Genomic DNA, 27,856 nt, shown 5'->3' with positions numbered 1-27,856 from the left:
TATCCATTCACTCTACTTTACCATTCTGAGAATTATTTTTTGTTTGGGGGGAAATGATATTTCCAGTTGCTAAAGGACAATTTCTTCCAAAAAGCAGAGAGATTATTTATTTATTTATTTATTTATTTATTTATTTATTTATTTAATGGTATTGATTAGCAGTTCTCAACAACTAAATTCTTTTTGAAATTATTACTGTCTGTGACTGGCCTGAGTTGCAACATTTCTTTGTATGCTACTTGACTATTAAACAATCCAATGACTAATGAGCTAATGACAAAAAGTAAAGCAAGAAATGCCCTTCATGGATGACATTTTATGTTTTGTGCTTAAAATTCTGAATACATTAAAGCAACACACCTGCTTACATAGTTTATGTGCGGTTATATTGTCAAAATGCCAATGTGTGTCAGTGATATTTTAGCCAAGCTAAGTTTCACATAGAAATTTTAAATATATGTATAAAAGTAAGTCAAATTGGTAAAATATAATGTGCATTCTTCTCGTCTATCAGTCTGACTGTAGTTTAGTTTGTCTCATATTTACTGAATTAATGCATATTTTAAATATGGGGTCACCCTGCCAATCATCTAACTTCTCACATATAAATATTTTTAAGAAATGCCCTGATTAGGCATTCGTAGAATATGCTTATGATAGACATAGGATGAAAAGCATGATGTGCCTTGCCTATAAAAGTGAATAGATATGATACAACTTCTCTGCCACCAATAAAATTCCATTCCTAGATAACTTAATTAACCTTCATCAGGAGACAACACTTGCCATATATATATATATATATGGAGAGAGAGAGAGAAAGAGAAAGTATACCATACATACAATTAGTAAGTATATCAAACATTTTTCTCTCAACAAGTCAACTCAGTAGGAGATAAAACTAAATTTGCCTTCCTTGTGATAGAGTACCATTTTCATCTCACCTTAGTAATTTTAACCTATAGCACTTCATTTTCTTTCAGTATCACCAGATGACTTAATATTTTCTAATCATGTTGCAGATAATGACACAGATCAATGCAATTAATCAAATCACAGGTACATTTTTATCCTCCTTTACAAATAGCAAATATACCAAAATTTGGCCACAGGCTTGTGGTCAGCACTGCAGTGTCGTGGCTCAGAGATGCTCACTCACTGTTGGTGTGAAAAATAGGCATCTTTGTGAGACATGACTCTGGATATCAGTTGTTGTATGTTCTGAATTGGGGTAACTATGATTTGAACACAAATTTCATTGCTACCCTTGTTTTACTATGCCAGGAGCTGTTGGCTTTATTTATTTTCAAAATCTAAACTACATGCTATTCAGTGTCAACAACATCCAAAGAGAGCTTTTATTGTGTAAATATTCAGTATCAGTCCCCATTCTAGGCTGAAGATAAAAATATTAACAGTGAAAATAAACAATAAAATAAATCAATATAAACCATTAATAAAATGCACCATTACTATACACATTGCTTCAGGATCTTTGGTTTGTGCTTAAATAGAGGAGGCAGAAGAAAAAGTGGTCACTTCAACTTGGCCTGATGACATAGTAGAGCTTTGTGAACATTTCATAAAACCTTTTCCTGGTCAAGGAGAATTATTTGCACAAAGATTGATTGGGATGTGACATAGTTCTGATTGTCTAAATTTCATAAGAAGTTAATTCAATGACAAGAAGGAAGCAAGTTGTCATCCATGGTCACGGGGTCAGGCTTGCTTGTTCAATGTACCGGTCCCTGAGGTAAGTGGCTCTAAAAGGAAGGGGTGATTGGCTTAGGTTTGGGGAGGGTGAGATCTATTGAGTGGTTTTTTTTAAAGCCTGACATGCATATAATAACCATGGCATAGAAAACAGAGAGAAATATTAATTTGATAATATCATATATTCTGTATATTAATAGTAAGCTGTGGTTATAGCTGAAACTACATATGGGAGTATTCAGAAAAGAGAAACAAGCTGAAAAAAAAAATCACATCAAGTTAAACTTTGATGCAATTTTTACCCAGTTTTCCCAATGGGGTACAATTGTCCCAGTGCGCCCTAGTCCATATTGCTTTAACTGCAAGGCAACCAAATCACTTACATTATGTTTGGAAGTGGATATTTGCTTTTGCTTTCTCACTAAATTAAAAACTTATTTAGTGAACTTAACAATACTTAGAAAATATTTATTCAAATACACTTACTGCAATTCCTTCTCAAATAGCAGTCACGGTTTCTACTTAATTAACATCAAGTCCTAAGATTCACAAAGAAAATATATGACAATTTATGAGTCCATCTTGATTGTCCTGAACTAATATTTCTCTTTGTTTTGTTTTGTTTTGTTTTTGTTTTTGTTTTTCGAGATAGGATCTCACTCTAGTCCAGGCTGACCTGGAATTCACTATGTAGTCTCAGGGTGGCCTTGAACTCATGGCGATCCTCCTACCTCTGCCTCCCGAGTGCTGGGATTAAAGCATGCGCCACACCTGGCTCAGAACAACATTTCTATCTGTACCACCTCTACCTGAGGTGACAGCTCTGCTAGCATAGTTTCAGTGAATGTCAATATCCTCAGTGTCAATAGTAATTAGCTGATTTCTCTTTTTTTATTTATATGCAAGCAGGGAAAGAGATGGATAGAAGAGAGACAGACAGAGAGAGAATGGGCATGCCAGGGCCTCCAGCCACTGCAAATGAATACCAGATGCTTGTGCTCCTTGTGCATCTGGCTTACATGGGTACTGGGGAATCAAAGCTGGGTCCTTTGACTTCACAGGCAAACACCTTAGCCATTAAGCTATTTCTCCAGCACTAGATAGATGATTTCAAATTGAGAAAACATAAATCATTACATGGCAAGAAACCCATAATTTCTTTTGCAATTTGTCTAGGTATTTTACAAATCTTTTTAAGTGTCCCATTCTTGTTGAGCATCTAACCTCCTTTCTAATAATACAACTAAAAGTTTTCTCCTCTGAAAAATGGCATATATTCGGATGAGTTATTTTGTCTAGTACGTGTATGATGGCCACCCTGGCATGATGTAAGCATGATGGCTTCAAAACATAAAATCATCAATATTATCACGAGCTCTCTGTTCCACGCATGCTTCCTTCTACATTATGCACTGATGAGCTGAAAGGCAGATTTTGCCTCAGTAAATTTGAAGTAGGCCATGATTTTTTACATTTCCCATAAGTTCCCAGGGGAGGCATGTATTACAGTGTTACAAGTCTCCCAGTCAAGTCAATGGCTAAGTCACAACTATGCATTAGACAGAAGCTCTTAGATAGAGTCCATTTGGAGGAATTACGTTCCGCCAATTATCTATTCATATGCTGTACATGCTACAAGAGGGAAAAGTTCAAATATAAAGTAGCAAGGGGGAGAGAAACGAAAACTGTATACAACTCCATTTTTAATCTGAGGAAATAACTGGTTTTGAATCTCACTGAATCTTACGGAAATCTCTGTGAGACAACCTGTGTCTGCTTTAGGGCCCAGAGACAACCCAACGAGATAGAGCTGGAAAAGAACTAGAACCTTCCTCTCTCCCACCTTTACCCCATTCCACAACCATAGGACAGACCGCTTTAGAAGTCAACTGTGCTGGGGAAAGCGGTGTTCCCACTTTTACCAAAGGTGGTATCTATGGTACTGGAGTTAAAGGATTGAGAGGAAAATATCTACTTTCTTACCACATGTAAGATTTGTCCTGGGGACCCCAAAATGATTAGAGGAGATGTGGGTGAGATGTATGGTCCCTAGTGAGTAGGCAAACACTATGCATGATTCCAATGAAAGGATCATGTGACCACAATCATACATACATACACAGGCTAATTTGTATTCACTTAAAAAATATGGGTGTAAACCTGATAGTATAAACAAAACTGTGTTCAATTGAGTAGAAGGAATATTTTACGTATGCAAAAGAATGCTGTGGGTGTGGGGGGGTGGCTCGGTTTATAAAGCGCTTGCAGTACAAGTGTGAGGAGCAGACTTTGGATCCACAGCACCTGTAGAAATCCCAGGAGGGTATCCTGTAATCCCAAGATCCTTGGGGCCAGCTGCCTAGCTCGACTAGCTGGATCAATAAGCTCTGAGTTCAAGTGAAATAAGGTGAAGTCAATCAAGGAAGACACCCACCATCAATCTCCGGTCTCCACACATTGACACACAGTCATGCATGCACAGCCATACATATATGAACATGCATATGCACACGCCTGCATATGCGCACATGCATACGTATTTTAAAAAGAGGAAGCTGGCTGTCATGGAGGGCATACTAAAGAAGACCACTACTGGCCTGGTAAGATAGGCAATATGTGGCACCCCACATGAAAGATTCCGAGTATTGCACACAAAGATTCTTGATGTTCCTGACCAAATCCCTAAAATACAGAATACAGGCAATAGACAGAACAGATTACAACTGAGAAGGTAGATATGGTTAGACTGGAACCAGAAGTTAAAAACTAGAGGACCAGCTTCAGGGTGGCCAAGGAGAAGTGATCTTCAGGCTGAGATGGAACTGAGTCCTGCCGGAGAAGTGCTACAGTGGACCATGGGAGCCGCTGGTGGAAGGCCCCCTGCCAACTGGTGCAAAGGGCCAATGTAACCACAACTGCATGTCTTTGACAGGTTGATAAGATATGGATGTAATTCAATGTCTTTTGATAAAAGTGTGTCCCTATTGTGGGGCCCTTATAATCATGAAAGCTAATAAATGGGAAGGATATTGTGAGTCAGTTTTTGTTTGCATAATATTCACTAAAATTATGTCAAAAGTGACATTTGAGCTGGAGAGATGGCTTAGTGGTTAAGGTACTTGCCTGTGAAGCCTAAGGACCCAGGTTTGATTCCCTAGGACCTACATAAACCACATGCACAAGGTGGCTTATATGACTGGAGTTTGTTTGCAGTGGCTAGAGGCCCTGGTGTGTCTATCCTCTCTCTGTGTCTTTCTCTTAAATAAATAAATATTTATTTTTAAAAGCGACATTCATTTGAAGAAAAAGTTTGTGGGAAGATTGAAAGTTAAAAACATTCCTACAGGGCTTTAGGCATAGCTCGGTAGTTCATACACTTGTCTGCAAAGCCTAATAACCTGGGTTCAATTACCCAGTACTCACATAAAGTCAGGTGCATAAAGTGGCACATGCATCTGGAGTATGTTTGCAGCAGTTAGAGGCCCTGGCATGCCCATTCTCCACACAAACACACACCTCTTTTCTGTCTGTCTGTCTGTCTGTCTGTCTGTCTGTCTCCCCTAGAAAATTAAAGAAAGAAAGAAAGAAATAAGAGGGGTTTTTTTAAATTTTTTTTGTTTATTTATTTATTTATTTGTGAGCGACAGAGAGGAGGAGGAGAGAGAGACTGAGAGAGAGAGAGAGAGAGAGAGAATGGGCGCGCCAGGGCTTCCAGCCACTGCAAACGAACTCCAGACGCGAGTGCCCCCTTGTGCATCTGGCTAACGTGGGACCTGGGGAACCGAGCCTCGAACCGGGGTCCTTAGGCTTCACAGGCAAGTGCTGAACCACTAAGCCATCTCTCCAGCCCAGAAATAAGAGTTTTTAAAAGACATTCCTGCATGGCAGAGGCTATGATGGAAGGCGAAGTGTCTGCAGTGTTGTCCAGAATGTTAGTGAATTTCTTTTTATTACTTTGTGAAAAAGAAAAGGTACTTTGTTATTATTGTATAAAAATTTATTGATCATTTTGAACTCATTCATGTGAATTATGTTCAGCTGAGAAAAATGGCAAAATAGTTTGTGATAAAATTTTAAATTACAGTTAAACTGCTGATCTTATGTATGAAATAAAATTTAAATATGAAAAGAAAAAGAGAAAGCTCAGTCTGGAAATAACTTACTCTCTGGTCTCCAATAAATAACCTAATACTAATTCATACTGTTTTAGTAGATTCAAAGGCTAATTTACATATTGTCTCTGCTTCGTTTATTTCTAATTAGAGTGATACTGCTCTTCACCTAAGAGCTTATAAACTGCCTGGAGAACAGATGCAGTGTATGTTTTTAACTCATATTTAAAGTTATATTTCCTCTCCCAAAGTTTTTATACAGGAATAAGGCTTTGGGGCTGGAGGGATGGCTTAGCAGTTAAGGTGCTTGCCTGCAAAGCCAAAGGACCCAGGTTCAATTACTCCAGACTCACATAAGCCAGATGCACAAGGTGGCGCAAGCATCTGGAGTTTGCTTGCAGCAGCTGGAGGCCCTGGTGCACCCGTTCTCTCTCTCTCTCTTTCTCTCTCTCTCTCTGCCTCTTTCTTGCTGTCAAATAAATAAAATATATTTTAAACGAAGATTAAGGCTTTGGTACTAACACAGCAAGAAGTCCTCAAGGGTAATGATATTTCATCTATGTAAAATACCAACAGCTGACGAGGAATTTAAAGTGGATTAGGAATTCAAGTTTGTTTTCTACATTGAACAGGTTTCTTGCCACCTTATTTTTTTCCTCATCACAACATCTGTTTCTCACTAGCAAATACAGACTACTGCTTCCTTTGTGGGAGAAGATTCATAATAGCCTACGGCAAGCTTTATGGGCTCATAGTCCCATTTAATGCTACATGTTCTACAGAATCAGAAGAGTCGGGTCAATTTTTTAAGTCTACAAAATCTTATATAGGTTTTACTTGTACAAAGAGTGGAAGATTTCGTATGATGAATAATTTTCTGATAAAGAAGCACGTGGCTCCAGAGTCACTTGGCCCCTGCACTCGCTGAGTGGCTGTTCTCTTGTCCACTGCCCTTTGTCGCTGCAATCAGAGTATTATCAGCAGTCACTGCCACACTCAGGTCTTCTGTCTGATCTGCTCTGCAGTTTTGGTCCCAGGTGCCCAGCAGGAAGCAGGCAGCCCCTGACAAACGGAAGAGCAGAACCCTACTCCTGAGAGAAGGATGGGAGACGTATTCTTTCTTATCTTCACGTAGGGCTGGAGCATCTCATCTGAGATAATTTCCCACTGTTGCTTGTCACTGGGCACAGAACAATGCAACAATGGTTGGCAAAACCCAACATAGAGTTCATTTTGTTTCACTCACCCATCAATTCTATCAATTAAGTAAGTCATTCTTCATTTTATTTCCTATGGAGCACAGAAAATCGTCATTGAGTATTATTGAAATATTATTAGATACTATAAGAAAATAAGATTACTTAGCAATCAGGCCTTGAAACAAATATGCCCACCATATGACTTTTCAGACTCTTTAATGGGATAGATGTCTTTGTGATTATACACCCTCACACAATGATTTTGTATGTGGTGTAGTGTGTGTGTGTGTGTGTGTGTGTGTTATATGCATGTGGGAAAGGGTCCACACAAATACACGCACAGGCAGAGGACAAAAAAGGATGCCCATTATCCTCCTCCATTGCTCTTTAAGAGCACCATTTTTCTTTCTTTCCTTCTCTTCTCTCTCTCTCTCTCTCTCTCTCTCTCTCTCTCTCTCTCTTTCTCTCTCTCTCTCTCTCTTTCTTTCTTTCTTTCTTTCTTTCTTTCTTTCTTTCTTTCTTTCTGCTAGACTGACTGAGAAATGATCCCCAGTAATCCTCCACTCTTGCCCTGACTCAGGGTTGTAATGATCAGACACGAACCTTCATGATCACCTTTCTTTCACCAGGCAGCCAGAGACTGAACTGGGCCCCCACACTGGTGTGGCAAGCACCTTTACCCACTGCATCACCTCCTCAGCTCCACTCTACCACCATTTTCTAAAATTCATTTTTTATTAGTGATGGACATACGTTGTATGTAAACAACACATATTGCTGCCATCCGTTCCCTAATCCCTGTTTTAACTGACTGTTCAAAGTTCATTTTTAGGAGTCAGCCTTTGCTATAAACCTAGCTTAAGATCTATGACAATTTCTAGCTTTTCAGTATTAAAAAATTCTAATCCTATTTTCCTATAGTAAAGCTAAAAATAATTTTGCCTCCTTGTTTAGTTTTCTTGTTGCAAGAAATTAAAGAGAAATGTTCCTAGCAGCCAGTGTGTGGAATATACATTCAGTGATTGAAAAATGCTATCCTTACTAGTGTTTTACAGGTTAGAAAAACTGACTTATATTGATTTCCCCTAATTCTTTAGTTCTCATACTATAACACAAATGTTCTAGTGCCCAGTGATCTCCTCGGTTGTGCCTTCATCATTAAAGACTTCTTTAAAAGCCTGTAAGTTTAGCCTCACCCTTACAGAGTACATGCTTTAAAAACCAGGGACTAATTACAAAAGATATCCTTCAATCTCAGAGGCCTATGCATTTACCCACAGGTTTCAACTGGCTGAGTATGGCATTTTGGCATCTTAGTGTCTACCATGTGTTGAGTCTTATTCGGGGAGAACTACAAGTATCACTGCAGTGGTCCCATGAGCCTTCTACTTACTAAGTAGCCTGAGTAACCAAGAGTTAACAACCTTTAAGTTTATATGGTGTCCCTTTAAACTATGGCCATGGTGGCCCTAGAATAAATTCCATGAAATTAAAGAGTTATAATGTCATGACACAGCCAAGGTGAGAGAGGGCGAGAAGATTAACTTCACCATTATTAAGGTTGCTTTGCATTTAGACAGGCCTCTGTCACAAGGCTCCTTCTCACTCCATCTCAGTATGGAGGGTTTCAGCAACTGGTGGGGCTCCTCATGCCACCAAGGATGGTCTTGATGTGCAAAAGAAACAAAAGCTGAGGGGCAATGAGCAATTAACCTTTCGCCTTTATTTGCTCACTCTATTCTTCTGAAAAGGACTTGTGAAAAAATGAATATTAAAGAATGGCCACCAAATCTTAAAGTCCCTCCTGGTACTTCTGCTTTATTTGTGTTTTAGTATGTTTTAAAAACACAAATATTCAATTTTAATCATAGATATGTAGGAATATATGAATGCACATTTAGAAAGCTTTGATATCTTTCACCTATCCCAGATGATACTAAAACTGCTAGCATTTGGAGAATTGACAAAAGACACCTAACCCTCCCTGTGGAAACTCACAGAGTTTTCCTCCCTTCCTTTTCTTACAGTATTTACCTTAAAGAACTTGTAATTGTGAGCACTTGTTCCTCTCTTGTAAATGTTTACACAATCTCTTGAAAAATAGGTAGGACTTTTGTAAACTTTATGACCAGGTATGTCTTTTAAAAGGACCGGGAAGCTTCTCTGAGATATACACAGCAATAGAGATCACATCTCCATGCCCTTGTTTCTGTTAGAAGGTTAGGAGCCTAACTTGGGTGTGGACCATAGTTAAAGTTACAAAAGTACTTCCTGCCATGAGAGGAGGAGAAGTTAACTTTTCCGCTGATGAACTAATGCAAGTGGCCACCCATTCATTAACCTGCCGGCATCAGGACATGTGACAAACAGCACTGTCAAACTCTTCCTTGACAACTAGTTACTATTTGCTCTGGAAACATGCAGCGAGGCTTATCACCTGGGCTACAGAAAAAGTTAACGTTTCTTTATTCTTTGAAGTCTCCATTTCGCTGCCTGTGATGTACACCACATATTGAGTTTAATGTCTTGTGAATGGAAAATTTTCTTCTTTCTCGATTATAAGGGAGAGAGGATTTCTGGAGTAGGAGAGATTTTATTGTAGACTCCAGACCATACTCACACACACTGTCACTTGCTCTTAATCATGAATGTATATTAGACTCAACTGTAGCATGTAAAATGCGGATCTCCGTCAGTGTAGCAGAGATTGGGACACCGCGTGTTTGGGTTAGGTGGTGAGGGTGATTTCTCTTACCAGGGCTCAGTAGAGTCTATTGGAAATGGATATGCTCACAAAGCTCTTCTATTTTTATCACATGATAAATGTTTTTTTCTTGCTGTCCCAGTCACTTCTTGACAAAACAACACATTTCATTCCACTTATGAGTACTTATAACTTTACCAGGCCAATTGTCTCTACTAAGCAATCTTTTCCACAACTGAGCCTTCTTGCCTGCTCAAATAATGCACTGCAAGAGCCTTCTACTGAAGCCGCTGGTCCCTCAGCTTCCATGAAAACTACTGAGTGAGGAGGAAGAGCAATGAGCATCGCTGCCCTTTCCCTCCATGGGCTCATTCCTCCTCTCCTAAATCAAAGAAACAGCTGTTTACCAAGGCTGACTCTGTGTGTGCCATTCTCTTCTGTGTTTCTTTCTTCAGCTCATTGCTCACTTCCTGATTGGCATTTCCACTGTGAGTCCTTTCCTTTCTGAGAGCTCAGGGCTCTGTAGTTCAAAACACCCTTTTTTTCTTCACTTAAACTTCTCACTTAGCCTTCTTTCCCCTTCATTACAAAAAATTATCCAAATAGCAGTATTTTACAAATCTTTCATATACCTGTCCCCTGTTCCCTATATCCGCTCTAAGATCCAGGCCTATACTTTCTACGAGTGGATAGAAATACTACTATTCATTCTTTAAAAAGTCTCTATCCAATTACTCCCAAACTCAAACATTCTTACAAAAGCAGGCAAATGTCTATTTTCTCCCTTAGTGAACAGTAGTAACAGTCAGTTGCCCAAGACAAAAATATTATTTAGCCCTTGCCTTCTCCTACAAATCAAAGCAATCTTTAAGTTCTATTGAGTCCATCACAAAGTTAATTTTTGATAAAGTTGTCCTTTTCTATTGTTCCCTATGTCAATGATTTCTGGTACTTTCCTCTGCCTGTGCTCTCTTCTTACATTATTCCTTCTTTTTCCCAATATCTCTTTTCTAAAACAAAATGAGACCATATCAAGTCTTTCAAAACCAATGTTTCAAAAGATGCAATGCCTTTGCCATATCCATAAAATAAAACAGAACGTTTTCATTACACAATATAAGAGTGAAGCATTCTAGCAAAAGCAATTGCATCTGAATTTTCTCAAATCTCTAGCTCTTATCAGATCACAGTATGGGAAGGCCGAGGAAGGAGGAAGTGGCATGTCCAAAGTGTCATAATCCTACTGAACAAATGACCTTATTAGAAGTAACTTGGCTGAGAATCGAAGCATATCAAGGAATTATTAAATTTATTAAATATACATAAGTATAGTGATTTTAAAGTTCTCTTTTATTAAATATGTTTATTCACACATGAATAATCTTACTTTAAAGTATTCCAGGAGTAGGAACAGTAAGAAGAAAAGAGATAAAAACTATGAATGTTGATAATAACACTGCATAAGCAGTTTGAGTTCTTTTTATGAATATTTACTTTTGTATGTGTTTGAAAATTTTCATAATGAAAAGTGTAAAAAGAGATCATTTTTGTATATGATATTCAAAACCTTGGGAACTTTACTTCAACATACTTTAAAAACACACCTTCAGGTATTTGCTACCATGACCTATATACCTTACAGGCCGAGAACTTGGACATTAGGTTTGGGTTCATGAAGTCACTAGTCACACTCTAACTTTTATTTTGATGCACAACTCTCTCTTCAGCAACGGACTACCTACTGCTGATTGCTCTGCTCCTGTGTGCTGCCAGCCTAGCTTGCTCCTCAACCTGGAACCTGGCGGGTTTCGTGATGGGAAACCTGTCCATAGGTCTGCAGTTGGCACGATAGAGTTGGAAAAGAAATTTCTATTCTGCCAATCTTAGTTTGTAACTGTTAGGCCATGCTAATTGATAAAAAACAACAACACATAAGTGAACTATAGTGTACCCTCCCACTGAGAGCAGATATTAGTAACCTGTAAGACTTGTCCTTTAACAAGGCCAAAATCTCACATCTCTCATAGTATTGGGAGATTTTTGTGAAATCCATCCCAGAGTTTACTGGGGTGATGTTGACTATGATGAACATTGCTTTGGCATGGTATTTGAGGGGCTGAAGAGAGCTTATTTGGCAAAGTACATAGAGATCTAACTTCAATCCTCACTATCCATCTGAAATACTGGACATGGGAGTGCATGTCTGCAATCCCAGCACTGGAAGACGGCAACGGGAGGATTCCTGGGCTCTCTGGCCGGCTACTCTAGTCTTGTTGGTAATCTATCCAATGAGAGACCCTGCCGCAGAAAGAGGTGAATGATGTAGCTAAGAAACAACAGCCAAGGTTGCCCTCTGGGACACACACACACACACACACACACACACACACGGAATAGTATTTGGGAATATCACATAATAATTTGCAGTCATTTACTTGTACATTTTTTTCTAAATAAAACAACATTTCAGAGTTTTAATAGTCTGACTTAACCTGAGAAAAAAGTCAATTACTCACATTCTTGAGTGAAATTAGAGCCCCTAGAGTTTATTACCCATTAGCCAATATTTTTTACATTTGTGAACAGTCATTATAATAATATTAACTTTGATGAGCACTTTGTATGTTAATGTGGATATAAATTAAAACTCAAAGACTGTGTCTTCATCTGCCATTTTTAAATATCCACTTAATGTAAAGGGACAGACTCCCATTTTCCATATGTATTTAAATGATCTACTATTCAAACATAATCGTTCCTTGTAGAAGCAATTAGAGAATGGGTTACATTCACTTACCAGGAAATCTACTGTGGAGGTTCGCATCGCAGTTGTAACTGTTGAACTGAGCCGAGCCCGGGAGCACTCTCATAGTCAGCAGGAGCAGCAGCCATATCTGGTCCATTGCAAAACCTAGGAGAGAGGGATTGCCGTTCAGGCCTCTCCAGCCTTCACTCTTCCTTACTTTTGGGTAAGCAGAGCATATGTTCTCAAAGTCCAGGGACTGTAACAAGCAGTCACCAAAAGTGACGACAGAGATTTGGGTGGCAACATTTCAGTATTATTTTCATTATTTGGCTTCATTTTGATAATGGTATGGAAGTCATTATTTTGCAGGGGATGAGGTTTGTTTGTTTTTTTTTTTTTTTTTTGAAGGATGGTCTTACTATAGCCCAGGATGACCTGAATCTTACTCTTTAGTTCCAGGCTGTCATCAAATACACAGCAATCTTCTTACCTCTGCCTCCCAAGTACTTAGATTAAAGGCATATATCACTACTCCCAACCAAAAGTCATATATATATATTTGCATTAGAATATATTGTGTTTGAATCAAAAAGTTTTGCAAAAGAAAATGTTTTTCTTTTCTCAAAAGAAAAACATTGTGAATGGGAAGAACTTAATCCAAGCATCTGACAGATTTGAACACAGCTAAATACACTAACATGTAGAGACAACATTACACTTATAATAGCAACATGTAACTCTAGGGAATCAAAGCCTAAGGACCCATGTTCCACTCTCCAGATCCCATGTAAGCCAGATGCACAAAGGTGAGGCAAGTGCAAGGCCACACATGCCCACTAGGTGGCAAAAGTGTCTGGAGTTCAATTACAGTGGCTGAGGTCCTAGCAGGCCAATTCTCTCCCTCTCTCTCTCTCTCTCAAATAAAAATAAATATATTAACTGAAAGCAAACAACTTTAAAAAAAAATTTTTTTTGGTTTTTCACTCTAGCTCAGGCTGACCTGAAATTCACTATGTAGTCTCAGGGTGGCCTTGAACTCATGACAATCCTCCTGCCTCTTCCTCCCAAGTGCTAGGATTAGAGTCATGCACTACCACACCCAGCTAAAAAAAATTTTTTAAAGAAAATATTTATTTCAAAGAACAATTCTCGACCATTGCAATGCCTCAAAATCTATAGTTAGTATAATATTTCGCCAAGAAACATGATAAAGCAAAAAGTATAGTAAACTAGTATGTGTGTGAACACACTGTCATGCTCCCATGAAAGATTGTTCTTTGAGGGATATGAAAACTAATTCCTTTGCTTGAAAACTGAATTCTTAGGATAAAATAAAAGAAGTTGATTTGTCAGGTGTCAATGTGGGTAGGACAAATAAATAAAAATTGACTAGATGTTCAATACTGTTTTCCTAGATGCCCTCTTATTGGCATGATGAAGTAAAAATGCCTTCCAGAATGTCCAGTTTATTCTCACATGAAGTTTGTGCTCTGAAAAAAAATCTTTCAGGTAAGTGGTTTGGATCTATGTATAAAAAAAATGAAAATAAAGTTGTAAATGGTTACTCAAATAATATGGTACCTTTTAAAAGCCTGGGGCTTAGTGATAAAAATGGTGTTTTCACTGTCTTTAAAATCTCCCTTGGTGATTGATCAAGTCTTTAGCAAAAGGAAGGATATACATCCTGCTTCTGAATCATTTTAGAATGTCAAGCTCATGGTGAACAGAGTCACTTTAGTGAGGATGTGGGAAAGGAAGGCATGATTTTACTCTCAAAAATAGACTGAAAAATCATTTGAAAGGAGCACCCTTCCTTCAGCCTCATCACAAAACTAATGACTTAGAGGAGAGCAGCCAGAGATCTGGTTAGTTCTAATCCCTTAAATCCTTCTATCAACAAAAGGTTCACACAAACGGCTGACCCACACTCTGGGTTCCGTGGCCACGTCCATGCCATTATTGTTTGCACTTTGGAAACATGTGGAAACCAGCCAGGAGTTCTACTGTAAGCATTATTCCATGCCCCGTCACTGCCTTCTCATGGCGGGCCCTATTAAGTCCCAAGGTGGACACTGTAAGTCCCCACTGCTGTCTCTCAGAACATGAGGTGCTTCTTGTGGGCCCAGAACCAGGAATTTAAATTAGTGATTGACTTTTTTCAGATTGGAACACTTTCCAGCTTCCGATCTCTTCACAAGAGAAAAACAACGTTTGTTTTGTGCACTCTGCACTTGTGGGTACTGGTAACGTACCTGCAGTTTTCTAGTGACTTTCTATACAAGCACTGGGGAGGTTTGGATTATTATTTTATGTCCAAAGGAAGAACAATGAATCTTAGGAAGTGTAAGAGACATGAAAATCAAGCAGAGGAAATAGAATTCCACCCTGAAGTACTCTGATGGTGAAGTCTGCTGTGCAAGCTTTTCGGGTGTCATCTGCCACGGAGCCCCCGAGTGCTCCACTCATGTTCTTCATCGTCCGTTTCCCTTGGCTTTTTAAAGGCTGTGCTCTGATTTAATAGATATTTTGATCAGACTGCGAAAAAACAAATTCTTAGGTCATCCATGCAAATTAAAGCCTTTTTGCGGGAGGCTCTCCTTTCGTATTGTGGAAATAATGAAAACTATTAGATGGGATTGTCTGTGTCAGCAAACATGGATGAAAACTGATGCTAATTGAAACAGCCTACAGAGAACAGTAATTTTTGCTTGACAACTGAGGATCAAACCTGAGGTTGTCCACAATGGGCGTGTGGCCATCATTTCTGCTTTGGGATAAATGTAACAGCACTGTTTGTGGAGATTATATCAGCACACCTGAGATCAAATTCTTCTCAGCCATTCTTTAGATTTGAAAAACAAGATGCTATTCATAAGACTTTGTAAGTACAAAATTCATAAAGACCACCACATTGACTGAGCACACAAAAGGTATTGAGATCTCAACTTTCAGAACCACCACATACTGCTATGAAAGTTATTTCTAAGTGACAACACAGTGATTAGACCTGAGCTTCTTCATGGCAAAGCCATGTATTTGAGACCCACACCAGGACACACAGGTGTCCCATTGATAGGTGACAGATAGCCCTGATTACCTGAATCTATTTCCTGGTTTATAGTGATTCATTTTTATTTTTGGTATGTGTGTGAGGGATACACACACATACATTTTGTGTATGCATGTGTGAAGGCCAGAGGAGAATATTGGATGTCAACCCCTATCACTCTGCTTTGTTGTCTTGAGAATTCTCTGTTTGTGTGCTTCTTTGTTTGCTGATTATTTTGGTCTTTTCAAGGCAGGGTCTCAGCCTAGCCCAGGCTGACCTGGAACTCACTCTATATCCTCAAGCTGGCCATGAGCTCATTGTAATTTTCCTACCTTTAGGAGTCTCTAATTGTAACTGGGCTGCTGGTTTTTGGTCAGATTAGCTGACTAATGAGCCCCAGAAATTCTCCTGTTTCTGTCTCCATCAGGACTGGGTTACAGTTGTGAAGAGCTATACTCAGATTTTTTTAGACCCATTTTTTTTTTTAATTTGAGGCAGAGAGGGAGAGAGAGAGAGAGAGAGAGAGAGGGAGGGAGGGAGGGAGGGAGAGAGAGAGAGAGAGAATGCTCATGCCAGGGCCTCAGGCCACTGCAAACAAACTCCAGACATATGTGCCACCTTGTACTTCTGGCTTACATGGGACCTGGAGAATCAAACCTGGGTCCTTAGGCTTTATAGACATGTGCCTTAACAGCTAAGCCATCTCTCCAACCCTAGATCCCTATTTTTAAATAGATTCTGGAATTAAACTCAGATCTTCATGCTTGTGTAGAAAATGCTCATATCTACTAATTCATCTCACCAGGCCCTATAGAGATATTTGCACTGATCAGTCTTTTAATATTCAAATAGAGTAAGAGACTTTGAATATACCCACATCTCTTGTATAGGTAGATCCATATCTGGAATCCATATCATATCAGTAGTGCTTATAGCATTTTTAAATATTTCTAGAAGTATTTACTATTCTACCTTTAACTTCAAACAAAGCACTATTAACCTGGAAACTTTCCTTCCTATCTCTCTATCTCCATCATGACTTCTGCACAAACGTGAACATCAGCTCAGAGTCACAAGCATGGTAACACTAGCCTGCCAGAGTTCTTTCTGAAATGAAATTCATTGCTTGGGGTTTGGTAGCTCCATTAAGACTTTATGTTCATCAAAGAACAATGTCCTGGCTGCCTAGGCTCCCTAACTCTTGTACAGGGATCATTGCACACATGTGTCCCTATTGTAATAGGGTTAAAAATGTAAGCAGAAATCCAGAAGCTCCTGAGAGCAACACTAATGTAGACTTAGAACACACCACCAAGGCTCAGGGACTTGTGTAGAAGAGGAGGCAGAAAGATCGTTACAGCCCAAAGGTAGGAGGAAATTATCCAGAGGCATTCCCTCAACTCAATGACAGACAACTCATAACCCACAACCCCGTGGTGAGCACCAGCAATACTACTGAGGAGGGTCTTAATGAAATGGGCACAGGGAGGAGGGGAAAGATACTATCAACACATGATGTGTCCATACAAAGTTCCAAGAAAGAAAGAAAGAAAGAAAGAAGGGAGGGAGGGAGGGAGGGAGGGAGGGAGGGAGGGAGGGAGGGAGGGAGGGAGGGAGGGAGGGAAGAAGGAAGGAAGGAAGGAAGGAAGGAAGGAAGGAAGGAAGGAAGGAAGGAAGGAAGGAAGGAAGGAAGGAAGGAAGGAAGGAAGGAAGGAAGGAGAAAAGAAAAAGACCCTATGAAAAGATAGACTGATTCCTGTGGTTTACTCTAGGATGACCTGACATGTGTTTCTTCCCTCCGTGGCTTCCGCAAACTCCTGTTGGAGACTCTGCACAGACATCGCCCATCTTCTGTATCACATCTAAGGATAGCAACCTGCCCACCAAGCTGAGTGAGAACAGGGCTTTACAAGATGACCAACACCGACAATTTTACAGCTAACAGCGTCCTTAGACATTAATAAACTCAAAAGTACACATGCCCAAGAGATTTGTATCATACTTATCACCTTCAGACTTTAAATAGATGGTAGAGAAGAAAGATGAAGCGCTTGTATAAGATGCTGAATCTTAATGAAGCAAGAAGCTGGGTACAATGGTAAACACATGCAGTCCAAATGCCTTGGAGGCTAAGGCTTGGCGATCAGCATGAGTTCAAGGCTAGCCTGGACTAGAAAGCAAGACCTTAACTTAATTTAAAAAAAGTGTAAACAAGCAAACAAAAAAAAAAAAGAAGTCAGAAAACCAAGAGGGGAAAAGAAAAGATATTAGAAAAATAAAATTTGTCAGCACTTTCTGGTATTAACAGGCACTGTGATCTGCATTTAATAACACAATGGGAGATTTTATAATGTGCTTTGTGGTCAAATATGTTAATGCTCAGCACACTACAAGATTCTTCTAAAATTATAAATTTGTCCATAATATGAATTTCTAATTTGTTTTCTCTGAATTGATGGTGAAACCGGATAAGTACAAGTTTATTTTCACTTCTCTCTTGATTTTATAACAATTGATATATTTCTTTCATAAACAATGTTCTCTAGATTTCATGGTATTTTTGATCATTTCTACTGAGATTTGTTATGGGCCAAGCACAGAGCCATGTTTAACACTCAACAAGCAGAGAGTAAAATTCTCCCCAAGCTGAAGCTCAAAGACTCATCCAGGGTCACACATCTAGGAATGAAATAACAGTGCAGAAGTCAAAACTGAGCTGGACCTTACAATTTATTACATGACTATTTGATTTCATTGGACTTTGTTAAATAAATAAATAAAACAAATGTCCTACTACTTTACAGAGTGTAAATTAATAATACATGTTGTAAATGTGCTCTGAACAAATTGGTTCAGGTGATTAAGGCAAAATCTTTCTTAATATCTGAAATATTGTGACGACACTATATCATTTAGGCAGTGAAAGAATAAGAATATTGTTCTTTTCACAAATTAAGTTAGTGATAGTATGAGTTTTAAGGATTATGTTCCCAAATGTATCAAGCACCTCATACATGTAATAAATAATTTATTCTTCTTATTCTGGGGAAAGAAAATAAGGACACTGAAATGTTAAGTAATTGGCTCAGGAATAAATAGCCAGCTCATGTAAGAAGCAGGATTTATGCCTGGCACAACTCCAGAAACCACCCAGAGCCATTCCGTGATGCTGTCTTCCAGAAAATGATTCATGTAGAACAAAATCAGATGAAAATTTAGAATTCAATTAAAAGATTATGTCAGTGAAGATTTAAAATTGTTGAATGTTTATATGTATATGTCTGGTACTATCCGTCAGGGGTTGGTGTCTGAAATAGAGCAATTTAAAAAATTTAACCTGCATAGAACTTGGATTTTGTAAAATAAGTCAGAAAGAATCAAAATATGTGAGTTAAATGTAAAGTATCTGTTTGATAGGTGTTATAGGCATAAGTAGAGTTTTTTCCTCTATTTATATGAATTTCTGCAATAGTGAGGACTACCAAAAATTTATATGGTATAGTCAGAGTTGTAAACTCAATCTATATAAACAAACATATTTGCAAACAACCCAAACTATCAATTTTCCATTTATGCTTCACTTTTTTTATTTAGGAACTTCTCTAATTAAAAAAATACTTTTTAGTGAATAAATTACTCTCTAGAAATAACTTAGGCACTGAAAATCTGCATTAACCTTTTCACAAGTGTAAAGGTGACTACTTAAGTAATGCCACAGAGAAAAGTAATGTATTAAGCAGCACCTCTGTGACTTGAAAACAAAAAGTGAATGTGCTCAGAAGAGCCTTGATCTACTCTTAACAAACAACTTTTGCAAATAAGCAGACCCAACAATTTATCAAAGTTCCATGCTTTCTTAAATGGTATTCATTTAGTCCAGTCTATATGGTACTGTTATAGTTTGGAAGAAAAATAGAAAATCCAAATCAGATATTATTTCTTCTGATGTATAATCATTAATCTAAGATCAATCTCTTTCTACAAAATAAAGCTGATTTAAAAAAAATTAAACAGGGCTGGAGAGATGGCTTAGTGGTTAAGCGCTTGCCTGTGAAGCCTAAGGACCCTGGTTTGAGGCTCAGTTCCCCAGGACCCACGTTAGCCAGATGTACAAGGGGGCGCAGCATCTGGAGTTCATTTGCAGTGGCTGGAGGCCCTGGCGCGCCCATTCTCTCTCTCTCTCTCTCTCTCTCTCTCTGCTTCTTTCTCTCTCTGCACTCTCAAATAAATAAATAAATAAATAAAAATGAACAAAAAATTAAATAAGGGTATCATAATAGAATTAAAAATTATGAAAATTATTTTTTTATCACTGATGCCTCAAATCACCCTTCCTCTGCCCCATCTAACTTTGTTGCCCAGATGGCCCACTCTTGTGAACAGCCCTGCAGGGGGCACAAGCACATTCTCCAGGATTTGCACAGCCCATCCTGGCCTGCTTAAGGAAAAAATCAGTAACAGTCCACTTAGAAAATTCCCCAAAAAGCAGACATGGGGCACATGCCTTTAGCCCCAGCATTTAGGAGGCTCAGGACATCCTGGGGCAACATAGTAAGTTCCAGATCAGCCTAGGCTAGAGTTAGACCCTACCTTGAAAAGAAAAGAAAGTTCTCAGAGAAAGAGTAGAAAAGAAAGGTGCATATTTCAACAGAGGTCAAAGTTTGAGTTAAAGAAATGCAGGTCTACTCCTATCTCCGCAGCAGCTATTAGGAACTAGGAAAGGAGAACTAATGTTCTTAGGAAGGCCTGTTAACTGAGCTCCATCCAACTGCGACAGCCTTCCATGAGAAAAGAAAAAAAAAAAAGTACCAGGCTTGCTCTTCAAAATCACTGCTTTTAAAGTGCTACATACCATCATTCTTTAGTAAAGAAAGATCATTTTGGCAGGATATCTAGGCTGATGTTCTATATTTTTATACTTAGATGCTAGAGGCAACATATATATTAAAATGAAAATTAAAATTTAGAGCCTTCACCTAAATTATCCATTATCATGTACAAAGTGAGTGTTGATGTATTTTTCTTACCTCCATCCTTCATGTGTCTCTCTTTTGAATGTTTTCTCAAACAATCCAGTGATTAAATGATCCATAGTGCTTAGTTTGGACATTTATTCTAGTGCCTTAGTTTGGGGAAAGAAAGGGCACTGACAGATTGAGCTGAATCACTTTAAAAGATTTTTCTTAATAATTCATCAAGTTCCTTTGAGGATGTTTTCATACTTTATTATGCTTAAGTAGTTTTGAAGATATGTTAGTACATTGGTTCCTTCATCCTTATTATGATTACACAAAGAGTACTCATAATAAATTAGTAACATGATGATAATTTAATTGATTAGCAGTAAAGAATCACTTGCTTCTAGTCAGACAAATGACTATTAGTACAATTATTTCAGAATGAAAATATTTCTTTCTTGATAGAGAAAACTTACAAAATATTTATGACTAGATACAACACAGGAATCAGGCAATCAAGAGGATGTCATGTGGAGGTAATGTAATTGCCTATAGCTGACATCCCAGTAGTCAAAAGCATATCCATGGCAACAGTGATAAATAATGGAAGTACAGTAGTGGACCTTCAGGAACCCTTACCTAAGAGTACAAGAGGCCCTTTCTAATGGTACTTTAATGTTTGCGATTTCCGTGTGCATTCATTCATGATTAGTTCATTCTACATAATTTGATGTGCAGTCTCCCAGTTTTGGATTCAGAGTTTTAGGAGCCTGTGATGAGAAAAACAAGTATAGCTCTTATCTCCAAGGCATATTGACCAAAGAGGAGGACAGTTGTTACAGCAATAATCACACACATGAAAATATACCTTAAAATGCATCTGGTGATATGAGGGAAGGAAGATTTAAAAATGCTTCAGGAAGAATGACAGTATAACCTAATTTACCTGGGAAGTATCAGAAAAGAATGGTTCTGAAAAGTCCACAGTTTATCAGAACTAAAGGATTGATGGAGTTAGATGAAACTGGAAATGCTGTCTCTACATTGTCTAACTAAATGTCCAAAAGTGTAAAACAAAATAGTATTTTGTTAGACTTGAAACAAAACCCACTATCCTGAATGAGGAGGAAAGGAATAGAAAAAAGTCTGCAGCTGGACAGAGGCCCTGGTGCATCATTTCCCTAAATGGGATGAGAAACCAAGGCCTTTGAGTTGAGAACTAAAATTTAATTCCAGTGATGGCAAAAAAATTAAATACTATTTTAAACAGGATTTAAAAGTACATGAGAGAAAGGAATCATGGATGTCTTTTAAATTTATGTCCTGGTCAACTAGGTGGGCAGTAAAAAAATTGACTGACGTCCTTAACTGAATAGAATCAAAAGCAGCAATGAAGAAGGGACTAATGCATTAGTGGATTAGGGTCAAATGCATTGATGTCCTTTTTTCTAAACAGAAACTGAAGTATCATAAGAGAAAGAAAACATTAAGGAGTAGTATATCGATCTTATTTAAAGGTTTCAAGAGCAACCCTGTGTTGGTTTTTACATAAGGCCTTATATCACCAGAATATGTACTGGGAGAAGGCTATGAGATATTCAAACAAACCACATCTTCTTTTTTTAAGAATGACTCTATGCCATTCTTTTTTTTTAATTGTTTATTTTTATTTATTTATTTGAGAGAGACAGACAGAGAGAGAAAGAAGCAGATAAAGAGAGTGAGAGAGAGAGAATGGGCACGCCAGGGCCTCCAGCCACTGCAAATGAACTCCAGACATGTGCGCCCCTTGTGCATCTGGCTAACATGGGTTCTGGGGAATCGAACCTCAAACCGGGGTCCTTAGGCTTCACAGGCAAGTGCTTAACTGCTAAGCCATCTCTCCAGCCCACAAACCACATCTTAAAGAACTATTTGATTCTATGTCATGTAGTCAAAATTGCTCCTGAGTTCCTTAGCTTGTCCCCTCTTGTAGAAATCATATTTTGAATGCATCTCTGCTTTGTCACTTCTGCTGCCTCACAGTCTTTACCTCTTGAGGAAGATAAAATCAATATGAAAAGGAAAATGTTGCCTAATTGGACTTTTAAATTCTTACTTTAGGATCAAAGCAGAGAAAAAAAGTCATAAAATCCATAGTTTTAGACTACTTGAGATCAAGAAAAAATTGTCTTCCCAACCTCTGGGCTTTGACTTTAAGATCCAGACTTGGAGGAGTCAACAGAGAAATCACATTAAACCCCACATGGGTCTCCATGGATGAGCTTTCTGCTTCCCATGAAGGAGGTTAGAGAGGAATAGCAAAGCAACACTGACTAGACTCTGAAGTGGGTTTTCTTCCTGGCTTCTGCTATAGATGAAAATAACATGCTAGAAAAGCAGAATCTAGAAGCAAACGGGGTTGGTTGGACTTGTCTGAAACCGGCTAGAAAGCAGCTGAGTAGGGAGACACCAGTTGGCAACAGTGGTATGAAAGATGTAGACCGCTTGGGAACTTCCTACATAGCCTTTGAACTATCATGAGGAATATCTTTGAAAACTTCTATAACACTATAAGAGAGACAGGAAAACGAGTGAAAATTGAGATGTATCTTGCTGAGAACCCAGAACACAGTAGACAGCTGCAACATGGACATGCCCAAAGTCCAGAGATAGCTTGAAAATGCAGTAGAGTCAGAGGAGCAGCACTGCCAGCAAGAGATTGCGTGCATAGTCACAGAATGCAGTGGAAGTCACTGGAATGGCACGTGAACAATCTCTCTGTTGCACCACCATTTCCAAGACCATCATGTTAGCCATGAGCTCGAGTGATATTCAAAGCCTAACCAGATGTGAATTCTCCACAGAGGTTATTTACAAGCAACAGCAGACAACTAACCAATACGTTCTCCAATGTTAGTACAATAGATCTACAAAAACAAACAACAACAAAAAAGCCAGTGTACATGATGAACCCTACGTCAATGTCAGTATTCTAAGATATTCATCAATGCCACCTGCTGTTCATCACTGCAAACTTAGGAAATAGCTGTGATCACTTTCTCTGTTTCACAGCTGATGATGACATTGCTGCACAGAAGGGTGGCTTCGGGTCACTTAGGTAGGACTTGGCAAGGAGGCCCCTGGAACCCAGAAGATTGGTTCTAGAACCTGTCACTCAACCTGCACTCCACTGTCTCCCTGCCCTTCCTGACCCCATGTGAAACATGAGATAGAAAAGAAAGTGTGAGCAGACCACTGACCATCACTGAGCTACACTTTAAGCCAAAATTGTTTTGTCAATCTTAGTTGTTTTGTTTCTTTTTCCATGGGCAGTAAAGGAGGCTCTAGTAACTCAAGTTGATTTAAAAGAAATAAGAAAACATCATTTCAGTGAATTCATGGTATAAGCATATTTTATCTGCACAGTCTGTTGCAGAAGCCCATAGATTCTCATAACATCTTCACAGCTGGCTTTCCTCCTGCAATTAGGTCACTGTCTTTGGAAACTGAATCAGTATCATGAGTGTAACATTCACCAAAGCTGAAACCATCACAGTATAACATGGACTCGAGATACTGAGATTTCAATCAAAGGTTACTTTTCACACCTTTTGGTCTTATTCTATACATCGACCCCCCTGTTCAGTCATCTACCCACCCATGTGTCTTTCTGTGATGTTAGTGAAGTTACTTGAATCAAGTGAAAATAAATGGAGTTTAGACATTTTTGTCATTAATATTTTAGCATACATCTTATAAAGATGAAGATCTTCACATAACTATAGAATCATTGTGCATTTTAACTTCATATTAACTTCTCCAATTCATAAAAAGGATATAAAAAGCTATTTTCCCAATGACTGAAAAAGGTATAATACAACTAAAAACAATGATTCATTTAACATATTTTGTTGTTTTACCCTTTAGTCATTTGTGGTGCAGAAAAAAAAATCCACTGCTCAGAAATTATTTTATAATGGACTCTATATGGACTCTAAAGTCATTTCAACTAGAAAAAGATATAAAAAATGTACGAGTCTGTCAAAATCAAAAATACTTAGAGTTGGATGAAAAGATACTCAAATATCCTTAAAGGCAAGAAAATAATGAAATTTCAGATAAAAAAGTCATACTCTGGTTTCTCTTCAGATTGTATAAATCTGTCACCTTTTTAAAGACAGAAAATGTGGATGATGTGCAACTTAAATCTGAGGGACATGAAGACATGTATTAGATGAGCTAAGTTATGTTACTTGTAATAATGACACTAAGTTTTTTTTTAATTGACCAAATCCTTACAAATGCTATAAATAGTATAATGTTGAATCATAGCTGTCAAAAATAATTTAGGGGCTGGAGAGATGGCTTAGCGGTTAAGCGCTTGCCTGTGAAGCCTAAGGACCCCGGTTTGAGGCTCGGTTCCCCAGGTCCCATGTTAGCCAGATGCACAAGGGGGCGCACGCGTCTGGAGTTCGTTTGCAGAGGCTGGAAGCCCTGGCGCGCCCATTCTCTCTCTCTCCCTCTATCTGTCTTTCTCTCTGTGTCTGTCACTCTCAAATAAATAAATAAATAAAATTATTTAAAAAAAAAAAAAAAGAAGAATTTAGCAATTGTCCTAATCAAAACCTTTGACTGAACTGGTCTTGGTGGCACATGCCTTTAATCCCAGCTAGTGAGAAGCTGAGGTAGGTGAGTTCAAGGCAAGCCTGGGTTTGAGTGAAGCCTGAACCTTACATAGCAACACCAAGACATTTGCCTGGTAACTAGACACTGCTAAGAAGATGAAGGTGCCTTCACGAATCATAAAAGTTGGTCTTGGCCGCCTACCACCTCCTCCTAGATGCCGAGACATGCTTGCCTTAATCTTGTCTATGCACTTCGCAGAGTGTTGCAGATATGCCATGTCTTTGAGGAAACATAAAGATAAGCTTGGGCTCTGCCTGTCACTCTGCCACTAACTGTTGGTGTGGTCTGACGAAGGCAGACGCTGGAGCGCACGTCAGTTATGAAGACAGGGTCTTCGGGCTGATAGAGGCCACAGGCAGGTGTAAAGGCTCTGTGAGACCAGGATGTCTTCGCAGCTGCAGGAGAGGATGATGACGACTTCCCCAGGGCTCCCGTTCAATCGGTGCCTACATCTGTTACCCAGCGTCAAGCTTGACTGCCTGGGAGGCTCCAGTGAACTCCCTCTTCCTGCTCCAGCCACGGCAACTGACGAGGTGGTAGACGGTACGTCTAAAAGCCCCTCGTGTCTATATCGCCTTAAAGAAATAAAACGAGCATGAAGACTCACAGCCTATTCTCCATGATGCTAAAAAACAAAGTAAAACTCCTTCCACAGGCAAAAAAATAAATGGTAAAAATTTTTTAAAATCATGGTTTCATATTTTTAATATTTCTCCTTGTAACTGCATTTTTTTTGCTTTTGTGTTCTGAAGGTGTTTTAAGAAGCAATAATCATACAATAAAATAAGCTATTAATAATTTATACTAATTCTTTTTTTCAGCCTCCTACGCATGATCAACCCTGGTCTTTTTAGTGTTCATGAGTGTTTGCTTTTTTTGTGTGTTTGTTTGTTTTTGTAGGCTGGGTCTGGCTCTAGCCCACACTGACCTGGAATTTGCTATGTTGTCTCAGGTTAGCCTCGGACTCATGGTGATCCTTTCGCTTCTGCCTCCCAGGTGCTGGGATTAAGTAAAGGTGTGTGCCACCACGCCTAGCTCATGAGTTTTGACATTATTTGCTGAATTCTTTCAGGGTATGTAATGCTGGCCTTTGTGGCATCACTATGAAGAATACATCGGAGCAAACAAAGCCACCTTTGTTTTTGATGTGGAAATTGATGCCAAACAGCTAAAGGTGTGATTGCTGTAAGTGAAGTAAAGGATGACAGTGAAACCAGGTAGTGAAATGATAGTTTCTAAAGCCTTGAACTTAGCTGTGTGTTAATAGACCATTACATGCACGTGATGAAATGATGAGCACTACAAAGGCAGAGCCACAAAAGCTTTAGCCAATCAATCAAGAATCTCATGTACACAGATCTGGTGCTGAAACCAGAGTGAACCTGAGATTTGACCCTTATGTTTAAGCCTCTTAATAAGTAATATCATTTTCATTTTATAAATTTTTAAAAAAATCATTCATACATCAGTGGAGATTTACTAGTGTATCAAATGTTTATTCTAGAATCTAGTAACCAAAAGAAATAATTATTACTCTTGACCTTTAAATTTTATTTTATTGAGAATTTTATTATATTTACTTGTTTTTTTTTTACAGGAATTTTGGGCATCTTGTTGTCTTTAGTAATTCACGTCTTCAAATGTTAACATAACCAAACATTCTCCATTCTTTCTATGCTCTTGCTCATTAAATCAACATAGTTCTGTTTGCCATCTTAAAATATCTTGATGGGGTTTTTTTTTATTTTTTGAAATGCTTGCAACTTGCCCTGTTACTTCTGAGCTGTGTTTTTATTAGTTATGGACATACTCATTATGTAAACAGTACATATTGGTACCATCCTCACCCTCCCTTACCATTATACTACCCTGCCCTTCATCTACCACTTCCATTTTGCTGCATCCCGTTCTTGCCAAGTAATTCTTCCTCTGTTCTGAGGTCTCGTTCTTTTTTTCTTCTGGACTTTTAAGTATCAAATGTACTTCAGTTTTAAAATGGTAATCCAAAAGTAACTAGATAATAGAACTTTGCCAAATAGCATTTTATCCTTTAACTAGACTATACAAAGAAGCAGTAATCAGACCAACTGTTACAAGGTCAAGGACAAGAAATCAGGGGTTGGATAATGAAGGTTCTGTCAGCAGGCCAGGAAGGTTTTACTCCTTAAGGAGAAGGCTTCTGAATCTGGATGGGATGAGCATCGTCCTGACAAAAGCACGGTGCAGCCCTGCAGTGGTGAGAGCTGAGAATGTCACCAGTACCTCTAATGTCACTTATAGCTCCCATCTCATGACGAGCAGCAACCTCAGAGATCTGAAGCACTGAGCAAGCTCTAGAGATGGCGGTGAGTTGCTATGACCAGACCAGCTGTCCAAGCAAGGCTCTCAGTGGGAGGTAAAGAGAGCATGAGTGTAAACGGGAAGGAGATGAGCAAAGGACGCTCTGCTCTGAAGCAGACTGCAGATGGCACTGGGTTATAGCTTGTGTATGCATGAAGAGGAATTCGAGAAATGGAGATTCCACTTCTTTGGGAGACTGTACTTCACAACATTTTGGTAAATGTTCTATTAAGAATGGTATGAAAACCAAAGCTTAGCATGACAAACAAGGCTGTACTCATATTTACAACAATGATGTCCCTGACAGTAACTAATGGATGATCAAATGAATTCAATGACCTTACTTCGGTCCATTTATTGGAGAGCT

General features: G+C 38.7%; 1 protein-coding gene across 1 annotated transcript in view; it reads right to left on the bottom strand.

The window, feature by feature from the left end:
- Positions 1 to 12,631, bottom strand: part of Zpld1 (zona pellucida like domain containing 1) — a 40,933-nt gene extending 28,302 nt beyond the window's left edge. The window contains exon 1 of the mRNA XM_004670446.3: positions 12,526 to 12,631. Coding sequence (XP_004670503.1) covers positions 12,526 to 12,631 — 106 coding nt within the window. The remainder of the gene's footprint in view (positions 1 to 12,525) is intronic.
- Positions 12,632 to 27,856: the final 15,225 nt, after the last annotated feature.

Source organism: Jaculus jaculus, chromosome 4, assembly GCF_020740685.1.
Source record: "Jaculus jaculus isolate mJacJac1 chromosome 4, mJacJac1.mat.Y.cur, whole genome shotgun sequence".
NCBI classification, from domain to species: Eukaryota; Metazoa; Chordata; class Mammalia; order Rodentia; family Dipodidae; genus Jaculus; species Jaculus jaculus.
The sequence above is the reverse complement of the archived record's forward strand: the minus strand, read 5'-3'. Positions and strand labels throughout refer to the sequence as shown.